The sequence below is a fragment of the Alligator mississippiensis genome, chromosome 5 (genome assembly GCF_030867095.1).
Source record: "Alligator mississippiensis isolate rAllMis1 chromosome 5, rAllMis1, whole genome shotgun sequence".
Lineage (NCBI taxonomy): Eukaryota > Metazoa > Chordata > Crocodylia > Alligatoridae > Alligator > Alligator mississippiensis.
The window spans coordinates 139,714,272-139,741,259 of NC_081828.1; the positions used below are offsets into that span (position 1 = coordinate 139,714,272).

The 26,988-nt window shown below is 41.1% G+C and overlaps 1 protein-coding gene across 1 annotated transcript in view; it reads right to left on the minus strand.

Moving 5' to 3' along the window:
- Positions 1 to 26,988, minus strand: part of LOC106737326 (collagen alpha-6(VI) chain) — an 88,580-nt gene that overhangs the window by 50,970 nt on the left and 10,622 nt on the right. Inside the window, exons 4-18 of the mRNA XM_059729356.1 lie at positions 25,611 to 26,225; positions 23,123 to 23,683; positions 22,180 to 22,737; positions 17,529 to 18,104; positions 13,874 to 14,434; positions 10,547 to 10,890; positions 10,373 to 10,451; positions 6,566 to 6,711; positions 6,231 to 6,323; positions 3,040 to 3,093; positions 2,849 to 2,920; positions 2,710 to 2,736; positions 2,147 to 2,191; positions 1,982 to 2,035; positions 321 to 383 (exon numbers count right to left, since the gene is read on the minus strand). Coding sequence (XP_059585339.1) covers positions 321 to 383; positions 1,982 to 2,035; positions 2,147 to 2,191; positions 2,710 to 2,736; positions 2,849 to 2,920; positions 3,040 to 3,093; positions 6,231 to 6,323; positions 6,566 to 6,711; positions 10,373 to 10,451; positions 10,547 to 10,890; positions 13,874 to 14,434; positions 17,529 to 18,104; positions 22,180 to 22,737; positions 23,123 to 23,683; positions 25,611 to 26,225 — 3,848 coding nt within the window. The remainder of the gene's footprint in view (positions 1 to 320; positions 384 to 1,981; positions 2,036 to 2,146; positions 2,192 to 2,709; positions 2,737 to 2,848; positions 2,921 to 3,039; positions 3,094 to 6,230; positions 6,324 to 6,565; positions 6,712 to 10,372; positions 10,452 to 10,546; positions 10,891 to 13,873; positions 14,435 to 17,528; positions 18,105 to 22,179; positions 22,738 to 23,122; positions 23,684 to 25,610; positions 26,226 to 26,988) is intronic.

A 26,988-nucleotide genomic window follows, 5' to 3' on the forward strand; every position in this document is an offset into this window, starting at 1 on the left:
AGAAAATTATTTTTATTGATCGCTGGAGCCCTCTCTAGTGAGTACATATTGAGAGAAAAATGAAGTACTAAATATTTTAAAGTTGTGGGACATTTTTTGTTAAAAAAGGAGAAAAAGTTTATTATGTGAAGGGTTCATATAACAAGATTAAGCATTAGGAATCCCACATATAGTGCTGCACATTTTAAAGACAGTTAAAAGTATGTCTTCATTCAAGCTGCCAGACAGAAGGGTATACAAGTTAATAAATGAGCAATATCTTTAAAAACTAATTTGCAAAGAACTAGGTTGCAACTATATTGCATCTGGAAAAAGCTTACAGAATCTCCTTGAAAGCCCTTTGGTCCACGTTCACCAGGGGGTCCTCTTGGTCCTGTGCTGCCCTGAAATCATAAAATGAAGTAAGGATCTGAAAAGTGATTTTTCTGTTGGAGGGGAAGGGTTAAGGATTTAAAATTCACAATAAGTGGCCTGAAAGACCCTGTATTGTTTTTCTTCAAGTTGTTACCCTGGACTAAAAATTGCATGGATGAACCCTTATGCCTGTTTAAATCATTCAACCACAAGAATGTGGGCTAAATACATCGATTCCAAAGAACTATGCTTTTTCTCTGTGATCTCTTTATGCAAGCCCTTTTCATTATTTAAACATCTTAGCTTTTCAGAGAAAGCATTTAGTTGGTTGAATTCATGAGTTTCTGTGCTCAACTAGTGTTCCAAGAGTAAAATTCCTCAGTTACCTACTATAAGAATGGCAAGGTATTTTTGTAGAGGGGAAAAGATTACTTAGAGCAAATTACTCTGTCAACTTTCCTCAAGGCTAAAGTGCAGCTCAAATGCCATGCATTTCACATACTCATAGAATAATAGAGAAGTAGGGCTGGAAGGGACATCCAGAGGTTATCGAGTCCAACCTCGTACCTAAGGTAGGATCATCCCTATCCAAACTATCCTATACAATCCATAACTAAACTCTACCTAAGACTAACTTAAACCTCGACACAACACAAACCTAACACCTTAACTTGACACAGATAAAGTAAGGGAACCATGGCAGCCAACGTCCTGCTTCTATGACATGCTGTCAATATATGCTCAAGAGATCCCACGTAGAGGGCCATGCCCCTCACTACGCAGGAAGGAAACCCCTCCACACTTTCTACTAGTAAGTCCATGATGGAAAATTCCTTCCTGATCCCAAAAATGGAGATCGGTCTGACCCTGAATGATGGGCCAAGTCCCTCTAGCTAGGAACATCCTGCTTTGGTTCCAGCAGGAGCATTGGCACACATCAGTCAAAGTCCCTAGCCTTAGCTGTAGCCAACACACAATGCCTCTGTGGAGGGCTTAAAAACACCCTGACACTTTAGCAGAAAGAGGGGAGACAATCTAAACAGCCAACATACAAAAAAACCCTTATCAAGCGAACTGAAAGTTGTTTAAGGCATGGAAAATGGATAATAAATTTTGTGAAAGCACTTTTTCTAAATCCTGCAGAGGAAGGACAAATTAACTCAAAAGCATTGCTCTTTCCAATGAAGTTCAGCTCAACTCCTTAATTACTAACATTCATTCCAGGGTTTTGCTCTATGAATCAGGAATTGTTAATGCATGTCTACTATAAATTAATGCTAGCCCTTAAGGAGCAACTTGAGTTTAAGAAATATATGCAAGAATGTTGAATCCTGTACAATACATGGTTCATTTAATCATTTTTCAAATAAAATGTCCTATCAAGAAATATACTTGGGTATTTACTACTGAAAAAAGACCCTGTCAACCACAAAGAGAGAGGCAATCCTACTTCTGATGAAGCAGGAATTGTGACTAAACCATGTTGACCCAAGTCAAAACAGATTCATAATTTTGTGATAGTAAGCCACTCCCTGTGTTCAAGTAATAATTTAACATTTCCATGTAATATGCAGATTTATTATTCTGAAACCAAACCCTGATCAAATAAGAAAATATAACACATTACCGGATAGCCTAAGTCACCCTTTTCGCCTTTGTTTCCTGAAAGTCCAGGATCACCCTTAAAGATAAAAAGAAATTAATATTAATTATTTATATTTTAATTCTTTTATTATTTTATTTCAGAATTTAAGTTGATGTCAACATAATACATGAAAAAAAAAGGGTTCACCTCTTCTCCTTGAATTCCATCAATCCCATCATCACCACTGGATCCCTGAGATGACAAAAATAGGTATGAATGAGTCTCATTCACAAATAATCATTTCAGGTGTATAGTCCAACTGACAGAGAAGTCAAACATAAATTTAAGAATGTATGAATTAATGCCTGCTGTTTCATTTTTTACATTTGTCTTACACATGACCGTACAATGGGCATACCACCACAGTGATTTTCAAAATAGGTTAAAAAGGAACAACAAACCAATACTGTGCCCATTGAAGCTTATGGCAAACTTTCAAGAACTTGAGCACAAGGAGAATAAAGCCCTAAAATACTGCATTTACCAATTACTTTTTCTTTGAAGCTCCATTCTATCTGATGTCTTTTAGGGACCAAATAGATGCCTACGCTGACCAGTGAACTCAGAGTCAAGCACAAGCAATGTTTATAATATGTAGTCCTAGAAAAGAAATGCCATCTGGAAATTAGAAGTGATACTTCAGTTTGAAGTCATATTTTTTCTTTCCAAATTAAGTAAACAATAAATAAATAAATAACTTTTTACTAAACCTTATGCCCACTGATTCCTCGAAGTCCCTGAAATAAATTAAAATAACAAATATCTGTTAAATAAGTAGGCAAAACAAAACAAAACAAAAAGATAAAGAAAACATTTTACTGTGAGTTAAAATTACACTTGCAGTTTTACCTTGAGACCTCTTGTACCTGGACATCCCCTATTGCCTTGTCTTCCCACCAGTCCAGAAGGTCCTCTTGGACCCTGAAAGATAGAGGAGATGTGAACTGAATTTTAGGGAGCTATGTCAATTTACATATGCTAATAGAGTGTTGAGTTTTCATGTATTTTTCCTAGTAAAAATTAAAGTGCTTTAAGCTTACCGGCTCCCCATCATCTCCTAAATATCCAAGGTGTCCGCTTGCACCTCGAGGTCCCTGAAATGAAGAGAAAAGCAAGAACAAAATGAATACTTAAGTTTGCTTGTTTCGACTTATGTAACTGTAATGAGAATTCATAAAAGACCAGTACAATTCTGCCTACATATTCCTTCCTTTTGCCTTCTCTGTACTTCAAAACCTTGACAAATGAGAAATGTCTTACCTGATAATTGTTCTGTTAGCAGATTTTCTATGCATTCATCACTAATGGGCAATGCCTCTTAACCTGTGAAATCTGTAGGTGAGCCAATGTTTTTGTCGGTGGCTTGAGTAAGTGTCCTAACACTCCTGCCTCCAGCTCAGCTGGGGAAGTTCTTCCAAAATCATCAGATTATGCCAGCCACTGATTAAATATTTTAAGAAAACAAAACTCTATATCTTAGTTCAGGCTAAGGCGCTTCTGTATCTGAAGGAACTTTCTATATATATGAGATAACTTTGAGGTCTTGAGGCCGTGGTATTTCATGTGCAATAAGATGAATGTAGCATAATGGAGGATCTGTATCCAACTATAGTTTTCTCTTGATGCCCAATTTGGTGCATGTGATAGAGATCCAGAAGACAGAAGAACCCCCATTTTCAGGGTTCTGGTCTTTTCTGAAGGTGACACAGAAGTTACTTGGCTGTATATGAACTCCAAGTGAAAAACTAGGTGGAGGACTTCAACTTTCTAATCTTCTTTCTGTGTATATTGAAGATGGATTTTCTTTGAAAACAGCAGATTTTCTGACAACTGTTTTATTGCCACTAAGAAACTCAAACCTTTGGGTACTCCCTATGTTACAGAAAATTTAAATAAAGCAAATGTTTGGTTTTCCTCTAACAGGACATAGGAGGAGTACTCTTGTTTGTATATTATGACATGGCTTCTTATATCTTCTTCCAAAGCTGCAATTAATAATATAAATATAATGTTGGAATCAGTGGACAATGCCTGTGGCCAAGTCCCTTTGCATGATTGAGCTGTCAAAGTGAACTGTGAAGCTTGCTTCCAAAAATGAGTCTACAAAAGCCCGGAGTGAAAGTCGAGTTGGCTTTAAATGTATTCCAGGTACTTACCTGTTCACAAATGGACTGACACCTCAATTCATACTGTATTGAACAACTGGCTCAGTGTTCTGTCACTGAATTTCTGGAGGTGCAGTTTGAGAAATCCCACTCAAGGGAAAACACTGATTGACGAGCAAATTTCAAACACTGGAGAAAACTGGCTTTACAGCACCACTGGCAAGAAATGGCTGATTCATGGAAGTTCTTTTGGATCTTTGCAAATTGTACTATGAACTCAAAAATATGGCCAGGACCATGCCTGTATTGGAGTAACTAGTGTGTATAAATCCTTTCCAGCATTTGACTAATTATGAGTGGCTTGTTTCATAAATTTCATAGATTTCTAGGGTCGGAAGGGACCTATTAGTGATCATGAAGTCTGACCCCCTGCTCTGGGTAGGAAAGAGCACTGCGGTCAAGTAACCCTAGCCAGGTGCTTGTCTAATCTCCTTTTGAACCCCTCCAAAGTAGGGGAAAGCACCACCTCCCTTGGAAGCCCATTCCATATTTTGGCATGCCTCACCGTAAAGAATTTCTTCCTGATCTCCAATCTAAACCTAATGTCCTTCAGTTTACGGCTGTTGTTTCCAGTAACCCCAAGGGGCACCCTGGTAAACAAAGTATCCCCTATTCCCTGCTGATCGCCACTTCCCCCACGATGAGTGTGTAGGCAGCCACAAGATCACCTCTCAGCCTTCCTCAGTCTGTCTTCATAGGATCTTACCCACAGGCCCTATGTTGTTGTTCTTCCCAATGGAAAGAATGTATCTTATTGCATTCATGGTGTGTGTGTGTGTGTGTGTGTGTGTGTGTGTGTGTGTGTGTGTGTGTGTGTGACAACTGATATATTATCCATGAATGCAATAAGATATGCATCTTAGCTTGAGCCTTCCTGAGATAACAGATCACAGAGGGCACAGTAGATCAAAAGAAGGAGGCCTGAATAGGAACCATAAAGATCTCAACTGCCCATTTCATGTTTGAGACACTGAAAATTTTGTTGATTTGCAAAGGAAACATATCTTCATTTCATTGACAGGTTCTGCTCCAATTTTTTTCCTCCACTTCAGAAGCTCTTCTTGGGTACCCTTGGCATTGCTAGTGACTAATGCAAGGGCAGGCACTTATTTCAGGTGGAGGGCCACTTACTGAGTTTTGGCGAGCTGTCAAGGGCCACATTGGTAGCCCCGCCACTTGACAGCTGCTGCCACTGGCGGCTTCTTTGCATCCGGGGCATCGGGATCAGGGCGAGGGTGGGGCCTCACACAGGCTGATTTGCCCTGGGCCCCACACCCTGCTCGGATCATCTCCTGGTGTCGGTGTATGTGTATGGTGGGGTGTGTGTGTGCAACTTGTCCTATGAACACACAGACACTCTCTCTCTCTCTTTCTCACACGCGTGCGCGCGCACACACACACACACGCACACACCCTCCCTCCCTCCCTCCCTCCCGCTCCTGGCCCTGGGGTACCAGTGTGGCCCTGTGCTCCTGCGGGTTGGCAATGCAGCCATGTGGTGCTAGAGCAGCCCAAAATCTGTGGCACGCAGTGACTTCCAGTTGGGGAGATGGGGGTGAGAGGGGTGGGACAGAGCTGGCCTTGTTGCTGGCTCCTGCTGGCTCCCCCTGGGTCCTACTGCCCCTGACTCCTGTCATCTTTGACAGGCAGCCAGGAGCAGATAAATATACTTTTTCTAAAATTTTAGGAGTCCCATGGGCTGGATAGAATGGCCTGGTGGGCCAGATCTAGCCCGCAGGCTGTATTTTTCCCACCCCATGACTAATGGATTGCTAATGCTGTATGACAGTTAAGAATGAGAACTTCCTGTATTCTCAGAAACAGTTTTTTCTAATGATTCTCCAAACATTTCTGCATTCAAAACAAAGCAACAGTTTCATTTCTGGCAATTAGCCACAGGCATAAAGTAGTAGCCAAAATCCAGTCCTGTTATAGTTTTAGTACACTTCTTCCATAAATAGGTAATAACAAAACTATTGGAGTCTCCCCAACACTTTAATTTCTCCAGGTACACGTGGCCCATCCTTAAAATGACAATCAAATTGGTAAAGCAGTTTTATTCTTACCTTTATCCCTTGTTTTCCTCGAGATCCGCTATCACCTTCTTCCCCAACACACTTGCAAGACACACAGCAGCATGTTCTTTCAGCAATATTGGCCTTGAAAAGAAGTTACATCAGGTGAAATTTTATTTGCTAAAAATTCTCATATGCCCCCGGTTGAAATGAGAGGGGATTTTTACTATTTACTTCAACCGGAGCAGGAAAGGACCACATTGCTTTAACATGAATCTTATGTTAGTATTAATAATGTGCCTTATTAAAAATAAATGGTATATGACACTGTACACCCTGAACCAAAGATTTAATCATGTATGTCGATCTTTTATGGAATAACTTACCAAGTACTTGGAGAGCTGGCTGGCCGTATCTGTCATGCCAATATCTAAAATAGTTCTATGTTTATATCCTTTTCCAAATTCAATGTATTGAAGTTTTTCAGAATTAGAGGCCCTTTCGAGAGCAACAGTTATGAGTGCATCCAATCCTACACATTAAATGATTACATAAAAAACATGAAGTCCTATACAAAAATGATTATAAAAAAAAACTATAATTGAAAATATCATTTACTCTGATGCATGCAAATTTAGATAGAAAGGCAAAAATTTCCAGATTACTAATGTACGTTATAATTTAGTCTTGCTTCTATTTTTATATAATTGTATTATTAGTCTGTGTAAGTGCTAATGAAATGAAGAAGTAAGAACATCCACAGAAAGAAGCACTGGATGCATCTTGAACAACAAATGAGGTTTAAAGTTCATGTGATTACTATGAATGTTAACATACATATTTGCTTCACAGTTTAAGCTTCAACCTGGAACAGTACATTTAAGAAGAAAAGCAAAAGCATGATATTCTGTAGCTGCCTATTTGGAGGGGAGGGACAGGAGCCAAATTGTTTTGATTAAGAAAAATCTGTTTTGGTTGCATTTCCTTTTAAAATATTAACAAATACCAACACAAAAATACTGAAATTTTAGATGGTTCTGTGTCATTATCTCATTTGGAACAGTATCAAGGGTTTGAATATTTGGCTGAGTTCAGAGCCACTGAGAGCTTTGTACTAATCCTGTGTATACAAACATAAATCCACAGATTCCAACAGTTACACCAGGATAAAATTAGAGAATGCAAAGTGATGAATCTGCAAACATATGCTCAGATGCGATACACTTTTAAATGCTGAAATAGGAAGTAATTCTTCCTCTTTGTGTCTTTCACTATATCTAGTGAGGTTGTGAAGAGAACTTCGGAAGGCAACACCTTACTTTGAAAAGCATATATCACCAGAAAGCAAGTTGATGGCAGCCAGGAAAGGTACTTAGGTTCTGTGGCTCACACTCAGATTTCAGTTGCATTGGTTAATTAAGCAGAGCAAGTGAAATTTTACAAGCTAAGGCCCAATGCATTTCAAAGTACTTAGTTTGAATGAAAGATTAATGTTGCCTGTAGGGCTGTATGAAACAGCAACATTCTGCTTTGATATCCATTTCAACTGAACAGTATTTCGTTTTGAGTTTTGTTTCATTTCAAAAACACTGTTCTGTTCCGTTTTGTTGAAATGGTTTAGCTATTTCAAGCTGTTTCGATGTTTTGATTGGGCTGGGGAAGGGAACTCAGCCCAGCTCAGTTTCCCTCCCCAGCCCTGCGATCAGGCTTCAAGCAGCTGGGAAATTGAAGCGATCGGACTTCAAGCAGCTGGAAGTCCAGCCTGGTGCAGGTGGGCGCTTGCGCTGGGCTGGGTTCCTGCCACTTGAAATCCACTGGAGGCCTGCATCAGGCTTGGTTCCCAGTGGCTTGCAGCCCCTGTGGCACTCAGCCTGGAGGTGGCAGGAGGTGGAGCACAACCTCAGTTCTGCCTGTCCCCTGCCACCAGGCTGGGCTCCATGGGGCTGATGGAGCTGATCAGAGTGCAGCCCGGCATTGGGAAGCAGGCAGAGGCGGCACTGTGCTCTGATCAGCTCCGCCGGCCCCAGGGAATGCAGCCCAGTGGCAGGAGGTAGGGAAAGCCAGAGCTGTTCTCCCCGCCAGGCAGAGCCACATGGGGCTGCGCAGAACCACTGGGAGCACAGCCCTGGCTCTCCCCTGCCTCCCACCACCTGACTGGGCTGCTGCTTCAAAATTCAAAACGTTTTGAATCGAAACAGAACAGCAGGGGAAGTTTCACACAGTAGTCCTAGTTGCCTGCTATGTTCAGTGACACAGGAGGAATGAAGAACAATACAAATCTCCATAATAATTCCTACATTCTTTTACTCACTCCCACTGTAGCCACTGCATTTGTGACAATGCACCATGTATTCCTTGGAATGCATCCCATGGACTTCTTGCCTGAGTATAGTTGAAGGCCTAGCCAGTTAGCCACCACTCCCTTGTTGGTGCAAAGGTGTTGAACTGGGCCTTTAACTCTTCCCCACTACTGTTTTTCTGTTGTCAGCAGAAGCTTTGCCGGTTAGGCCTTAATAGATAAGCAGTAGTCTCTTGACCACCTACTGGTGTTCCCCTTTCCATGAACTGGCAGCTCCAGGCCTAGGTGGCAATGATTCCTGGCTAGGCTGCATGCCCTCTCAAGGCTAACATCTATTCAGCTGCTCAGGGGCCTAATCGCAGAGCTCTTCCACTTTTAAGTGACAGGAGCCCCTAGGCTTCCTGTCATAGAGACCAAAAGTGGTGCTTTGTATTTGAATATTTAACATCTTACCCAGTGCATCTGAGTTGATAGGCTTAATTAACTTAATTTTAATTTAATTCATTAAGGATCCTGGCTAAATGCCATGCTCCCGAAAACAACATAACACACATACGACCATAATATAAATAAGTTCGAACAAGTAACTGAACTACAAATATTATACTAAAAATAGAGCCCACCAACTTAAAAACAGTATGACTTGATGGGCTATGTCTTCAGCTAGTGTGAATGGTGGAGTTCTACAGTCTTCAAAACTGTAGAAGCCTATTCAAATCTAGGGTGACAATTTTTTTCAGAAGACAAAAGCAAGGCACCCTTGCCTGCTTGGCAGTAGTGTGGGTGGTGGCAGTGGCAGTGGTTGCAGCAGAGAGTTGTGTCCTGCACTGCTGCTAGGCAGGCAAGCTGGCAGAGGGCACTTCACCATGGCAGTGTGGCTGGCACAGGGCTTCTGGTGGCACTGGCAGCATCAAGCCTGCCTGCCTCGCTCTGCCCTCCCATACTGGGTCCTGCCTGCTAGGCCGTGGAGGCCCTGGAGGGAGGACACAAAGGTAGGAGCCCTGACCCTGAAGTGAATAGCCCGCATTAGTGCCTGCCCCACACAGAAATCTAGGGGGGGCATATGCCTCCCCATGCCACCCTTCCTGGGAGTGAGCACAGAGGCAAGGAGCCACCCCCCTGCCAGCCCCTGGATGAGCTGCCTGTGGCTCCATCCCACTTCCTGGCCAGACCCAGCAGCCATGCATTCTCATTCAGGCCCTCCGCCCTATCTACCACCCCAGCTGGGCAGCTTCCTCAGCCCCAGCCACCAACCCTGCCCCACTCCCTCCCTTACCATGGGGGCCTCAATCTGCCCCCCCCCCCCGACTTATCTGCAGGCACCTGGGGGAGTTGCTTTCCACTGCTGCCTGGGGCAGTACTGCTGACCACATGCAAGTGTGTGTGCACATATGCACATGATGTCCCCTGTGTCCTACTCCCTCCAGCACCTAGCAGCCCCTTGCAAGCTGGAACTCTGCCAGCTTGTAAGGGGAAACCCACTATTTCTTGCATTTTGCTCCTTCAAAGGAGAAAATCTGTGGTTTTTCACAGCAAACAGAAAATCTGGATCCTTGCACATGATACTGGGACCATAATTGAGTGGGTCAAGGGGAATCTGGGATAAATACTATCCCAGAGTCATTCAGCCCAGGGCTGGCACTTGATGGGACTGTCCCACCCAATTAGAGATGGGTGGTCACCCTACTCAAGTCTCCAGCGGAGCCATTCTGATTTATACCGAGTAAGGAATATTTCCTGTTGCCTGCCTTCTCCTGAGAACTGAAAACCTCTCTCTTCTGTCATGGTCTCCCTCTCATGTTTCTTGAGTACAAGTATTTCTTACACAGTCCTTGTGTTAAGTATGATGCTTGCTGACTAAAAAAAAGGTGAAAATATTTTATCTATTAAGCACCCTTTTTTCTGAGATCTTCTGATTTTTCCTCGAGTGCCTCTATGTTATCATCCACACCATCTGAAAATATAAGTAACACCTGTAGAAAGATTAAAGGAAAAGTTTAAAAGCATAAGAATAAAACAAGTAAATTAAAAAGAGAGAGAGAAAGAAAATTACTTTGAACCAAGTTACCTTTCTTCGATTATCAGATCTTTTTTGAAATGCTTTCCAAAGTGACTGCAAGAAGGCAACATTGAGAAAAGAGGGATTGGCAATCACAACATTTTTCAGGTTGTTGAGGATTATTTCAGGGTTAATTTCAAACTTGGAAGACACTGGACGGACTGTATTTTTCACTTGCAGTGCCACACTGCTCTGAACTTTTGATCCTAGGTTGCAACTCATACCACTCAAGGATGTGAGGGTTTTTAGGATGTTGGGAAGGTTCTCTCTCAGCTTGGGCTGTCCATGAAAAAAATAATTGCCTTCTGTTTGTGATGTGATGTCGAATCCCACAACAATATCCACCAAGCAACCTATAGAAAGTAAGTATGGGGGGAAAAAGTAGAAATTAGTTCCCAAGCCATTTTCTTTTTCAGAGCAGAAAAATGTTGGGGTGGGCAGTAGAGAGAAAAGAAAGAGAGGTAAAGAAAGAACTGCTGGTCAGAGCACTCAGTCAAGTTGTGACAGAACTAATGCCTTCAAGGCTCACAGCTAGACTAATGTGGATTTTTTTTATGCCTCTATTTACCCAAGGACAAATTCATCTTTAAACACTTACCCAGCTTCTTGGGTGGCTTTTGCAGCTTCCTATGCCCCATGCTAACATGCCCACACTGATGCCAATATCTGAGCTAGTTGGTTTAAAGCTAGCTCATGTGTCCCTACACAAGCTTCAGGTTAATGAGAAGCTACCTTAGTATTATGAGAAAACATCATCCCCAAATGGGAAATTAGGAGAATAAAAGCAGGCAGGACATTTCTAAATGTGAAATAAATCATTCTTAATTACGGTAAATTTAACTCATATTGTAGGGAAATTTATAAGTTACATTCTACAAGACAGAGGGCACATCTATATGTGCAATTAATGCTTATTGCTCTGGAGTTTATTGCTCTTGCACATACTGTTTGAATGTGGACCCAGGACTGCTACGCATTGAGCCAGGTTGGAGCAGCTCTAGCTGGCAAGAACTCAGGAGGTCATCTTATCAGTCCAGAGCTGCTCCCCCCTGGCTCAATGTGCTGTGGAGGGGCTGGCTGGGACACAAGGATGCTTCAGTACAGGACTAGCTGGCAGGAAGTCCATGCACTGAAGCATCTTTGTGCCCCAGCCAGTCGTATCAGCACCTACATGTTCTTTGCTGCAGAGTAAAAAACTCTGCCATGGTACTAACCTATGGCAGAGTTAATTACTTTACTCCATCCTAATAGCACTTTATGTGTAGATGCTGAGATGTTTACTGTATAGCCAATTAGGCAACTGCAGTAAAATCTTGTGTAGACATGCCTAGCTAGACACACTGAGAAAGACACAGGTATTTAAGAACCAGTTCAATGGAAAATAGAAGGGACAGAATTTGAAAAACAGGATTCGATCTATCACTGACAGTGACTGCTATAGTTAATACTGGGCACATCTACACATGCATTTGATCTGAGATCAGCTTACTTGTGAATAAACTACATGTGAGTGAATGTTCCTGGATAGGTGTCTGCACATGCAGGGATATTGGAGAAGATTTGCTACTCCTAGCAACAAACTGGTCCCACTTACTGCTGCCCAGCAACAGGCCCCTGCCACCACCAGGGGGAACTTGAGGCTCCCCCTGGGTGCTAGCCCAGAGGCTGGCAGGGAGCACTGGGCCAGGAGAGAGCTTTCTGCTGGCCAGGGCTAGGACATTGTCCCTGCCCCAGGAGGGCTGCCTACTACTGGGGTGGGGACAATGTTCCCCCTGCCCCAGTAGCAGGGAGCTCCCAGCCATGGCTCCCTGATCAGGGCGGGGGACTTGGAAAGAGCTGCAGGGGAGGAGCAGATCCCAGCCCCGTGCCACACCTGCCAGTGGAGCAACTAGCTGGGTGGAGATTCCCTGCCCAGTGGAGGGCTTGCTACTCTCTGTCCTCTCTGGAGGAGGAGGCTGGGGCCTGCCCCACTCTGCAGCTCTTTCCAAGCCCCATGCTTTAATCACCCGACTGGGGTGCACAGATGGGACCTGCCCCGACCAGGACAGCTCCCAGCCTCTGCTCCATGATGGCAGGGCAGGGGCTAGGGAGCTTGTTCTCCGCTTAACTCTACGAGCATGGAGCTTGGTGGGGAGCAGGTTCCATGGCAGGTCCATGGCTTGGTGGGGAGCAGGTTCCTTGGTGGGGAGCTTGCTTCCAGCGGCAGCTCCATGGTTGCGGGTCCGGTTCTGGGAGATCCTTTTCTCCCAGCCTGAGCTCCTTGGTTGCAGTGCTGGGGCTGGGACATAAGGATTTCTCAGCGCCGGCCCCATGCCCATTGGGCTGCTGCTGAGAGATAAGGATCTCCTAGCCGCCTGCTCCCTGATTGATCTTGGAGCGGGGGACTTGGAGCTTCCATGTGCCAGGGCAGGAGGATATAATCCCCACCTGGGCTCCGATGGCGGAGCCCACCCCAGCAGCAGGCAGCACCCAGTGGCAGGGAGCTATCTCCTACCTACTAGTGGCCAGCTGAGCAGGACTAGATTTGCTCCTGGTCAAGCATCTACACATGCATCACTGCACAGTAGGTACTTATGAGTAAAATTTGCTACTTGCATTTGCGGGTAGCAAATTTACTCACAATTAGTGAGGTTTACTGTGCAGTGAGCATATGCACATACACACACATTTGCTTACTGCACAGTAAACTACACTACTTCAAAGTAAAGCGCCTTGTGTAGACCTGCCTGCTCAGTTCTAACATGTTTTATCACCACAGTTTAGCTGCTTAACTTCCTTAAATTAATCTCTGAATAAACTTTTTCATGCTCACTCCAGGCTGAATATTAAAAAGTATTATAAATTATGAACAAAATGGTTTTTTTTAAAGTGATGACTGTATGAAAACAATACATTTTCAAATCCCATTAAAAATATTAAAAAATAAAACTAGGCACTTCAACCCTGACTTGATTTTTAGCTCTCACCAAAAGAATGAATAGTAAAATAGGACCTTGTTTGTTCTCACAAAAAACAAACAAACAAAAACACACGGAAAAAACCCCAACCCAAAAACCCCACAGTCGAGAGTTGAGGTGGAAGGAAAAAGTCAGAATTGAAATGTCAGTTTTCTGCTTTTTTCAATGTGGCCGGATCCAGACTTTGAGATGAGGCCCTTCTCAAATATTTACTTAACACACCTATTTTTCTTTATGTGAATTAGAAAAATATTTCTATTCTATGTTTTAGAGCACCCTATAAAGTGTAGAGGATACCAACACACATAGAGACACTCTATAATTGTGGCACATAATTAACAGCTTGAGGCCTAAAAGTAGCTTGTTCAAGAAGACTTACTTGCTTTATCAGGCAAGTTACAAATATCATCCGCTAGTCTTTTTTTAATGGTCTTTAAGTCACTGAAATCATCAACTGTGTATTTTCTGCCTGACGCGCCAACTATCCGATTAAGTTGCACACGACCTTTTCCCATTCCTACAGCATATATCTCAATGCCTTTCCTCCTCAGGTTTTTTGCTTCTCTAGAAACTCTATCACGTGATTGTCCACCAGTGAATACCAGTAAAACTTGCTGGATATTTTCATTTATTCTGCTGCCTTTTCCTGGCCTGAAGTAGCGCTGCACTCTCTCAAGTGCAGAACCGATATATCTTCGACGTCCTTTCATTTGTTGAATGCCTTCAATTTTTTCTTTTAGTTCTTCATTTGGAAAAACATTCAGGCTGAACTCTTCTTGGAATCTGTTACCATACTGGGCAATGCCAATTCGGACATTGTGAGTAACATCAAATGCAGTGAGTATATTTATCAAGAAGTCCTTTGTAGACACGAAGTCTTTTTCAGCGACACCTTTAGAACCATCCATCAAGAAAACAATGTCTACTGGATTTTCACATTCTGCCAGAAGATAGAGGAAAATTAAGTTATTACTTAAAGATGCCCATTTCTGCTCCTATTAACTTCCATGCAGGGTCAGGCCTGCAGGTGCAGGGTGCCCAAAGCTGAGAGACAAAAACCAAGTTTAAAACAAAAGCCAATTTTAAATAAATAAAGACAAAATAATCCAAGCACAGAAGGGGCTACAGGTACTAGATCATGAATTTGCTTTGATGATTTTGTACGTCTCATTGGTCAATTTCTAATATGTTGTTATATAAAAGGGAATTTGAATTATTTTTTTCTCTCCTCTTACTACAAATTGTTTCTAGATTCCTGTCCAGCTATCTTATCACCTAAACTGTACAAGCCTAAACTCTCTGCATGTTCAATACTTGTAGATCACTGTAGGTTGAAAGTGAGCTGCCAGGAGAAAGAATACAAGAAAATTAACAAATTAAATTAAAAAAATAAATAAATTAACAAATTTTAATTTTGAGCATGCGAGCCCAAAAGCTTGCAGAAAAAGATCTTTTTTTTTGGCGATTTCTTAGTTGGTCTAATAAAAGGTATCATCTCTGAGCCAAGAGTTCTAGAGATTTGTATTTCTTTTTGTCTCAGGCCAGCACAGCTAATGAATAGATCCCTGAAACATGAAAGATGCTGAATTTTAGCTGATTTTGGATTTAAACTTTATTGCTGAACAGCAAGAAAGATTTCTACACCTCCCTGCCTGTCTGCCTTCTGACACCACCAGGGAAGGAATCCTGCCTGATCTGCACAACAAACAGCAGCTCACAAAGACACTCTCATTAACCCAGAGGATCAGACTTCCATCTTCAGCTTCCTCTTTGCAAAAATGAAGTTTAATTCCTACTTATGGGGACTTTTTACCATCTTTAATTTCCCAGAGCCTGAGCCCGAAAAACTTGCAGAAAAAGATAATTTTTTTGGAATTTCTTAGTTGGTCTAATAAAAGGTATCATCTCTGAGGCAAGAGTTCTACAGTTTTTCATTTACTTTTTGTCGCAGACCAACACAGCTACCAAATATATCCCTAAGAAAATTAACATGTATTTTGGGAATTATAGATGTCTAAACTAAAACCAGCTTTCAAAACAAGGAGGAGCAGAGGTGGTATATAGTTTTAAAAATTCAAATCTGAGTGACTTTGTCATTTATTCTATCTAACTAATAGATCTATAATTTATTTAAAATGTTAAACAGGTCTTACAATATCAGCTGTCACAGGAAAGGGTGAGATGGAGCTGGACAGATATGCAAGGTAGCTGGATTCTACCCATTGTGTGTGTATGACCTAAGATAATTTAAAATACACATGGTCTGGTACCCAACACTAACAACTGTGGTGGCTGTGCCTTGATTCATGGCACACAGATCACTCAGCTTCTACAGTCAAGCAATTTTTGCACTCATTCCTGCTTATTGTAGGCACAGTGCAAAGCCTGTGGCTATGGCTAGTCAGAAATACTGGTTGAATAATATAACCAAGAGATTATTGGGTATGGGACTATATTCCTTACTACTTAAAAATATTTTCTGACAACTTCTGGGGAACAGTGAGGAAATTTGTAAGGTCTAGAAATTTTGAAATGGTATCTCAGATGAATAATTATTTGTAAATTGATACTATATTGATTGATACTATGTCAATCAATATAGTGAATTGATACTATATTGTTATACTGATATATACTATTCATCATCTATCATTCTCCTGTTAAATACTTTCATTGATTCACATTGATACTTTCATCAAAAGTTAAATACTTTCATCTATCATTCCTGTTAAATACTTTCCATGATTGGATAATTATGGAACTGAACATGTGACACATGAGTCCAATCACACAACAACAACAATAACAAGTCTTAGTGAGCAATTCATGAACAATTTAAACTTTGAAGTGCATTCATGTAAGATATTCAGGAATAGGGGATAGATTCACAAACAGTAAATGGACCTGCTCAATGTATTTGCAATACATAATTTAAACATCTATACAGGATAGTAAACCAGAATATTCATATAAAGTAAAAAATTCCACTATGAAAGGGCTTTTGAGAATGTAAGAAATACAAGTGTAATTCTCCACTATCTTGTTTTTTTCTGTAATTACAACTGTAACATGCAACTATAACGTGTAAAAGACATGAAATGAGTGTAAAGCAGGTGTAACATCACTACAGTGGAATTCCCCACTAACAGAAGTAAGCATTATACAGTCATATTACAGTCATTCTGTAGACATGCCTATAACCAAACATGGTACAAGGGAATGAAGACCTACGGTTGTGATGTTTCCTATCATGTTTCCCATGATGTTTACTGAAATGGACCAAAACCAATGTTTGTTTGCATTCTCCTCAAATCTTCTGGTGAACTACAAGCGTCCCAGATGCTCCAGCTGCCCAGTAAAATGTGCATTCTTAGCCATAGCTTCCAGCATTCACGGGTCTTCAGCAGACTTGGGGAAGTTTTACAGAACCAACCATCTTTCTAATGAAACATGTTGGCCATAAGGAATCAGAATTTTTTTTATAAAACTTTTGTTTAATATTTCTAGAAGAAAATTTGTGACCAGCTTTACTTTGGATGACTCTGGGTAATTGCCCAATCAATTATGGCAGGAGTACATGTGTTTAAACAGCTCAAGACAGGAAGTTTGTCCCAACATACATTTCCACTACTTTAATTCCCATAGCTCTTTATCACATATTAATTACCATTTCCAACAACCCTGGTCTGTTTGTGCTTAGCTATTTCCTGAGCACAGATCATGAATTAGTATAAAATCACATAGTTATATAAACATTTGTTCCCGAATGCCTTAATGTGTAATCAAACAACTGTTTTTAATAAGTAGCAACATTAAAACATTGATGCAGCTATCTATAAGTAAAAAGTTATCATATTAAAGAATCAACTGTTCTAATTTTACCTTCAAGAAAGTTTTGAACCTGAACTAGATCAGTAATAATCCATATAATTTATCAAAGATTCAAATAAAGAAACAAAGAAACATCCCATGTTCCTAAAGGACAACTTAAAAAAAAAAGAATTTTATACCCAGCTAGCTGTAGTGGTACTTACTTGGTTGTGAAACCTGGCATATATCATCTGTTACATTCATGGAGAGGTTTTTGAGTCCCTCAAATTTATCAACATAGAACCATTTGTCTTCTGCTCCTGCCATCATCAATAGTTCCTCACGGTTTGCTCTTTGTATTCCAACTGCATAGATAAGAATTCCTTTGTCTCTTAGCCTTTTGGCTGCGTCCTTAAGTTTGTCTTTATCATGTGATTCACCATCAGTGATCGCTATAAGAACCTGTGGAACTCCCTTTTTTATGCGGCTTCCATGTCTCTCAGTGAATAGAGTTTCTGAATGGCTAAGTGCTGCAGCTGTGTAAGTATCTAACCCAATTGATTTGTCTGCCTGGATGGCCTCAACAATCTCAGATTTTGTACTAAATTTATTAAGGTGGAAAAACGTTTCTGGTGTGGTAGAATATTTTACAGCTCCAAACTGAACTCTGTCTGGGCCAACATCAGATTTGTTCACCAAGGTGATCATGAAGTCTTTCATAGTCTGGTATTCTGAGTCACTTATGCTTCCAGAACCATCAATAACAAACACAACATCTAGATGTTCTATCCTTTTGCAGCCTGTAAAGGAACAAAAAAGAACACATCAGTATTGCATACCATTAGATGAAAGCAAAACGTTCAACCACACGACTTAGTGTGATCAACAATCTTTCTGGATCTATGGAACCAGCTTTCCACGGAGGGTCAATGTTAAAGGCTGACCCAGACTTAAACAGCTCATCCCGCTAGCATGGTTAAGGCACAACAATGTTTATGTCCAACATAAGGCATGTGATGCAATTAGCATATCCAGTCACATTTGACTCCATAGTCATAGTGAGCACAAATCCATCTGTGGTTGGGTTGACTCTAAGCGGACCTCAGGATACATCTGGAGCAAGGGTCAGACTTAAGTCTCTTATTGCCTTATTCAATGGTTCCCAAACATAGAAATAAGACATAGAAAATAAAACACATAGAATGTTGTCAGCCATTTGCTACTAGAGATGAGCCAAAGTTCACTGTTATTTGCACCTGTGTAACCCACCTTGAAATGGAAGGAGTTCCATATACATAACTGATAAGTCTCAGAAAAAAATATCCTAAAATCTGGGTACTTTAGACCAAGCTACTGAACCTTTATTATGTGCTTTTTTTTTTGGCAACATGGACATGCACTGAATCCAAGAATTCTTCACTGTCAGCCAAGGTCACACAATCATACTCATACTAATCTACACAATCATACTCATGGGAAGACCCAGGCAAAGTTTGAGCCAGGCAAAGTTAAAGGAAAAATAACTATATATCTAAATTTACTTCCTGTAAATTGTGAAGTTTATTTTTGTATTTGATTCTGCTGGATGTCCAATCAACTCTGTCTTTCAGGTTCTATTAAATTAGAAAAATGTGCAATGCTTAGATAAAAGCATCTAAAAGGGAAAGGTTTGCACAGATGGGTATCATGTTGCCATTAAGGAGCTAACTGTGCAAAGAGCTGTGCTTAGCTTCAATATGAACTACATGTTCCATAGACTGGATCAGTCAAGTTAGGTTGAGTGCTTCGGCAGTCAGTAAAAATGTTGTTCCTTTTCTCTGTACAGAGCATTTCTTCTAAAAAAAATTACACTGCTCATTTAGTTCAAAATAACCCATTCCCAACTGTTCTATTAAGATTAAAAAGTTATCATGGGACTATGTATTTTTGTTATAGGGCCGCGTCTACAGGAGATGCTTACTGCACAGTAGCCTAAAAGCACTGTGCAGTAGCGTATCATAGCATTGACAGTGCTAATATGCTACTGCGCAATATTATTAGGCTACTGTGCAGCAGCATCACTAAAAAGTCATTCACTGCCCAATAATACATCTACTTAGTACTTAATTAAGCAAAGTACTAAATTAAATGCACAGTAACTAATGTGCATTAATGAATGTGTAGATGTAGCCCGAGTGTACACAAATCAATCTTTTATAGCATATTAATTGGGAAAAAATTCACCTTAGTGTTGTAGTAGTAAGGGTTAACTCCCTTACTAAAAAGTGATGTCATCCACAGGAAGGGGTCAGTCGACTATTTTGGGTGAAAGGTTAGTTGCTACAATAAAGGTTTAATGAGAACACAGAGTCTTTCTGCTTCTTCCTAAAATCCAGAATAACACAAGTGTGTCCCCTAACTGAGGAAATATCAGGTTTCGTTGAATCAATCCTAAAACCGCTCATCACCCACAGAGCAAGTTTTGTACAAGACACTACAGACTTTCTACGGAAACTTAAAAACATAGACCACCTTCCCAGCAACACACTCCTAGCCACCATGAACGTTACCAGCCTATATACCAACATCCCACACCAGGATGGCATCCAAGCCTGCCTTACATATCTACAGGAACAAGATTACAACTCAGAATACAGGCCCAAAGATATTACTGACCTTATACACTTCATCCTCACACACAACAATTTCACTTTTAATAATCAACACTTCCTCCAGATGATGGGAACAGCTATGGGCACTAAAATAAAAGTAGATTGGAACTCTGGAAAGTAATTCCAACTGATTTCCACTACTTGTTTCCTGGTCAGCATGAACAGGGGCTAAGATGTTTTAAAAATTATTCTAGTCACATTCTGGATTCCAGCATAAGCAATGAACGCAATTGAACTCTATCAAGAAAACAACATATAGGGTCCATTCAAGGCCTGAGAGAGATTAGAGGATCTGGTACACATCCTGGTGGTCCCCCTTCCCATTTTGGAAAAAGGAAATAGAGGAATTCTATTTAAATTCTGAGCTGAATTCATAAGTTTTGAAATACATTAATAGCAATCATACTTCTTTATTTACCCACATGCTACCTGCAATGATCATTTTACTCATTATATTAAATTTCTATTAAGAAAGAAAATGCTTATAATTTTGTGGAGTCCCTTAGGCTTTAGGAACCAATAAACTGTGTCCCCATTTTCCCTCTCCCATAGACCCTGGGCCCAATCTGCCCTCATTTAAATTAATGAAACTTCTCTGAATTTCATGGAAGTTGTAGTCCTGTAAACTAAGTCAGAATTCAGTCATTGCATCCTGAATCTCAGCTATTCCAAGGTACCCTTTATACCACTTTGAGAATATAAAGCATGAATAGTGCATGCCCACCTGGCATAAGGGTTATTTTCTGTATAACTATATTGGTTTAAATTTTAAAAAAATGAATCTAGAAAATCAGCATGGCTTAAGACATACTTAGGGGCAAGTGTGTAAGAATCATTATAGAACAACTGACAGAACTATTTTATGGTTTTTCTGGCCTGTCTCCAAACAACCCATAAAATTTGCTTGGCTCAGAGAAGCCAAGGTCTCAGTCCACAGAAGAACAAAACACTGGAAGGATTAAAACTGATCCCTTCACAGGAGACATGGGTTGTTGTTCAAGAGAACCCAGCTGTTACTCCAGAACCCTGACTGTGCATGCTTAGGTTATGATTGGGGGCAATAGGAATTTATGCAATATAGTGTGCGGGCCAGGTCAGACCCCAGGCCCTTTTTGTTGCTCTGCACACGGGCTGTGGCCGGCAGCCCAGGCAGGCCGGGTCGGAGAGGGCGGGCGCCGAGCTAGAATTAGGCGCAGACACGTAACGGTTGATTTTAAGATTGTTTACTTACACCGAGATGGTTGCGGTGCAGGCTGAGAACTTGCTTGAGTTGCGGTTACAACAGAAAACATGAACACACGTGGAGTTTGCTAGGCTCCACACAGACAGAACTCTGGATGTCCAGGACAAGCGCGCATAAAACTCGTCGGTACGTCTTATAGTAGGCTCCGTTCGAAGACGGGAAGAGGCGGGCGGTGGATCAGGCCGCCAAACTGCTCTGAGCAACACACAGGGTTTCTATTACCCTGCCGCGCACACCCAGAGTCCCCACGAGATGGATGCGGAGTCCTCTTTGGCTTGGGCTGAAAGTGCTCAAGCCTCTTATACGGCTAGCAGGCCAATCGCTAGCTGCCACGTGTGAATAATTTAGCACTAGCCAATAGCGGGACACAAATTTGCATACGACGAGCGGGAACTCCTTTGCACCGTGCATTTCTATATTGCAAAGGAAATGCACCCTGCAAAGACAGCTGCAAAGTGGCGGGAACTCTCTCCTTTGCACGCGGGTTCTCTGCGCAGCAGAACTCCTCCGTGCAATGAAGCTGTAAACCTACGGGGATAATTTGAGTGCCAAAGCACACACAAAAAATCAGACCTTTGGGTCATGACATATAGTACATGAACTGCTTGGTGATTTAAAAGACTGTTTCCTCTTATACTTTATCCCTCCTATAAAATAAACAATACTTTTGTTTTAAAAGGCTCTTTGGTCACAGACTTTCACAGGAAAGTGTCCCAGGTGTGCAAACGCATTCAGGCCTGCAAGGTAAGAACAATGAAAAGCAAGAGAAATTTGGAATTCCTTCCAAAGATGAATAGAAGAACAAGACACAGGAGCCTCAGGTCAGCAATTCATAGAAATCACAAAATGGACAGAGGTGCAGCTATCCCTGTAATCATAACACTTACTTTATTACAATAGAGGACTCTCAAGTCTGAGCAGAATTCCCACTTACACACACATGCACAGATGGGTATGAGTTATGGGAACTACAGGACTTACTTTCATAAGGACTGCATATGCCAAAGAAGATCTCATTTTCTATCTCCTTTAGAATATCAAAGTTTTCAACATAAAAAACCAACTCAGGCTTCCCAGCAATCTCTTCTAGCTGAGTTCTATTTGCTTTAAAAACTCCAACTGAGTAAATAATAATGCCTTCCTGTCGTAGGGCTGTTGCTGGTTCCTTTACTGCATCTTGTGCCTCCCCATCGGTGATCAGGATAAGAATTTTTTTAACATTGGGACGTGCTCCTTTGGGAGACTGAAAATACTCAGCCACAAACTTCAATGCCTTTCCAGTTTGTGTGTTCTGATTTATGAGAGACATTCTGTCAATAGCGCTAACAATATCGCGCTTGGTAGAGTATTGGTTGAGCTGGAACTCTTCCCTGGGAACATCACTGAACTGGACAACCCCAATCTGCACTTGCTGTGTGCTGATGTTAGATCGGTCCACCAGTTCCTTCATAAATCTTTTCATTTTCACATAGTTTTCATCTCCAATGCTCCCAGAACTGTCCACCAAAAATATGATGTCAGCTTTCATATCTTTGCAGGCTATAGAAGAAAAAAATGTTACAATACAATTCAGGAAGTATGCACTTAAAAAAAATAACTGAGGCAGCAGTAACAGTTTAACAGAAAGAAAATAAACATAAGATAAATATAAGGTATAAGAATATGTTAACCCCCTCCCCCCAACAAAATACTCTCTGAATCTTTAGCTCTTACTTAGTACACATTCATAAGTCTGCATGCTAAAATATTATCTCAAACATTTGTTTAGGAAAATTGGCTGTAATGTGCAGTAAAGTCAAGTTACTAAAAAGTAATTAGCTCTCTAAATATTTTGCTCCTACAGATTCAAACTGGGGTACTATTAACTGCTTCAGCAGATATGATTGGGCAATTTATGAATTTTAGTTCTCAAAGTTTGCCTTACCTTCTTCAGAGCAGATTTCTCGAACAACTTCACTTTTTATAACTTTCAATGAGTCAAAATTGTGTACAAAATATGCCCTGTTCTTTGCCCCTGCAATCTCATGGAGCTGTGTTTCATTAGCATCTTTCACTCCAATGGCATAAACAATAACCTGGTCTTTCCTCAATATATCAGCAGGTTCCTTCACGCTGTCATGTGATTGTCCATCTGTTAGAACAATGAGGTGACAAGGCACTCTTCTAGCACGTTGGCTCCTTGCCTTTGCAAAGAGTGGTCGCATGTAACTTAGAGCTGCTCCTGTGTTGGTATTTCCACCTATTTGCCTGATGTTTTCAATGACCTTCACTAAATCACCTGCTGTGTTGTATTTACCAAGCTCAAATTCCAGTTCAACCAAGTGTGAGTACTGAACAACTCCAAATCGGACTTTATCTGGTCCGATGTTAAACAAGTTAATCACTCCTGTCAAAAAAGTTTGCATATCCACAAAGTCAAGATATCTAATACTTGATGAACCATCAATGAGGAAATAGATATCAGCTTCTTCTGTATCCACACATCCTACATGGGAAGAGAAACTGTTGTTACATTAGGATTGCTTTGCACAGGGGGATGCTAGCTTAACTCAAACAAGACATTTAGATAAGCCCATGGAGATTTTCAGGCAGATGTAAAATTACATTTTTCTAAGCAGTCTAGTGGATTTAGACACAGATACTCCAGTGGTTTTAAATAGAAGCTTTAAATGTTCTAGATGATCTGAAAATTTCAACCCTAGGTTTACCATGGCATAAACTCTGATGCTATTCCACCAGGGCTAAACTCTGCCAGAGACTGTGATGATGTAAATCTCTACTTGGTGAGAACTGGGGAAATGGAAGGTTGGACTAGCTGGTAGAGCAACCATTGGTGCATTTACGTGAGATGCTTTACTGCACAGTTGACTAATCTCTTGAACAGTAAAGCATCATTAGGTAACTGTTAGCAGGAGCTACTGAGCAGTAGATTAGTATACTGTGTGGTTTTCTACTACCTGTACTGACTTACTGGACAGTAGCTACTGTGCAGTACCGCATGGTTAGATACCTGACTGGGAGCAAACTGCTCCCTATGAGACAGGGCAGGAGGAGGCAGGAGAACAATCACTTAACTTGGTTGCTACTGGGGCAGCTCCAATACTGGAGTCCAGCCAGGACAACATCCCCTTGACCTAGCAGCTAGCAGCTCCCAGCCCCAGGTCCACGATTGGGGCAGGGGGACATTGGTCTGGCTGGGCTCCATGATTGGAACCGATCCTGACAGCAGGGAGCTGCCAAGGGAAGGAAGCAATGTCCCAGTCCCGACTCTGATCATGGAGCCAGGGCCATGAGCTGCCTACTGCAGGGGCAGTGCAATATTGTCCCAGGGAAGCCCTATTCCCTCCTGATGTATATAGGGCCAGTAGACAGTTGCCACTGCAGCCAGCAGAGCTCTCCTTGCCTTGTGCACGTGGGGACTGGACCCATGCTTCCTGCTAGGCCCCAAGCTAGCACCTAAGGAGAGCCTGGAGTTCCCCCGACTGCTGCAGTGGGCAGAGCAGGTTGGGAGGAAGTCTGCTCCCAAGGGAGAGCACGTGTAGATAAGCTCCCCTGGTAGGCTTACTGCACAGTATTTTTACTGTGCAGTAAGCCTACTTCAAATTAATAGCTCATATAGATGCACTCCATGAGTATCTGTAAGGATCCCTGCACAGGAAGACCTCTCTGCTCAATGAGGGCCCCACTGAAATCATATGAGGTTTGTACAGATCCTGGGGTCTGCCAAGAGGGAGGTCATTGCGGGATGGTGGCTTTTGAGGCAAGCTAAGTTTTATGTTACAGGAGTAGAATTTAGATCTAAAACACACTCAATTAAAACATTTCTCGCTATGCAGACCCTCACCGTAGCCTGGGTATGGATCTGACACACTTACAAAGTTACAAATTAAGCATGTCAATACTTATTTGTAGGCCTATGCCAATAAAATGATGATTTGGCCTTAGAGTCTGTTACTTTTAAATGATTTATTAATGTAAAATTTTATGATATTCATTGCCCTCCAAATATACCCAGTACAAGCACTGCCTGTTTACATAGTTACACAAAATTATATATTGTAACACCCATCCCCTCCCCAGCACATTATCTTGCCAAGAGAAATACATTTAAATACCATAGCAATGATCTTGTATTAATATTTGCTGATATGATCCAGTTCACAGTGTCACTAAGTCAATAAGATTCTGTGAAGGTGTAAAAGATAAATACTAGCAGATGCCAAAAAGAAAAAGAAGCACACAATTTGTAGCATCTCAGTATAGAATACTGAAATGCACCAACATAATAAAAATTAAAGGTGAAACCATATTCAACTTAAAAGCTGAATTGCTCTGATGGCCAGAAAGAGCAAAATGAAATTTAGATCAGGGAAGAAGAAACAGGTAAAATTACAGTACGTGAAAAGCTTTACCTGTTTTGAGAGATTCTCTTCGTTCAGACTCAACATAGAGCCTGTCCTGTATTTGATTCAAGAGTTTCTTGTAAAAAGTTGTACTTTGCTTCAGCAGGTTAGAAAATTCCTTTAGATACGTAACATACTGTTGTTGAGGATGTGATGCTATCTCTTTCAACTGGGGAATACTCGCATCTCTTATACCAATGGAGAAAACAGTCACCCCACTTCTCCTAAGCACTGCCGCTACATCACTCACGTTATCTTGTGAGGGTCTGTGGGTGATCAGAACAGCTATTTGCTCTACCCCTTGAGCTTTTCTGCTTCCAGCACTCTCAATGAAGACACTTTTGCTTGCAGCATTGATGGCAGCACCTGTACGAGATTTCCCTGGCTTGGGAGAAAGGCCCTCTATTTTCTGCAGAATATCAGCTTTGTTTGCTTCTGTGTTCAGAAAAAATATCACTTCCGGCTTAGTGCTAAAAGTCACCAGACCAATTCTTATGCATTCCTTCTTTACATCAAGAGATGATATTAGGTCTTTCAGGAATTTTTTAGTAGTATCAAAGTCTGGTTTTGTAACACCTTCATCTACTATGAATACAATATCAGCAAGCAAATCCAAGTTACAGACTGCAGTGGAGAAAAGAGAGAGAGAGAAAAGAAACCCACAATATTATTCTCTATTCCACGTCCATTATGGTACTGGATTTACTACTCAGGTTTAAGGACAATTGGGGAAGACGGTGCTGTTTTTGAGAGGAAAACACTTTTGTCCTAAGTGGATTTGTGGCAATGTTGACACTTTACAAAGAGTAAACTGAATAATACATACTAAATTAAAATAGATGATCAAAATATCAAATAAAGTGGACGCTGTGTTTTTAGTAATGATGGTAGAAACTTTCTACTAAAGGTTCTTGTATGGTATGTTTTAAAAATTGATCTAGGAAATAAATAAATAAATGGAGTTAGCTGCATGAGAAAGAAAAACAGTCAGACCAATAACATCTTGGTGCCTCATTTGACACACACTGTAAAAATAAAACCCTCTTTTCAGAGCTATGTGATAAGCTACAGATTTGTTAGAGGTATTATTAAGGGTGCAAGAATAGAGTAGTAGTCTAATGTCATCTCTTTCAAAAAATAAGCTGTAGAGCTAAAAGTAAACCTCCCGATTCCCCATTGTTAAATTTTTCTGCCACATCATTAGCCTTCCCAACAAACTGAAATTTGTTTCGGAGCCAGTGCAAAACAGTTTCCCAAAAGAGTACTTACATGGAACATGCAATCTACAGAAAAGCCCTAGGAAGTTTATATCAGCAGATTGCAGCAACAGCAGCAATCCCTCCCAGTCAAGGATGGTTGTCTTCCATGATTGTCTTATCTGTATCTG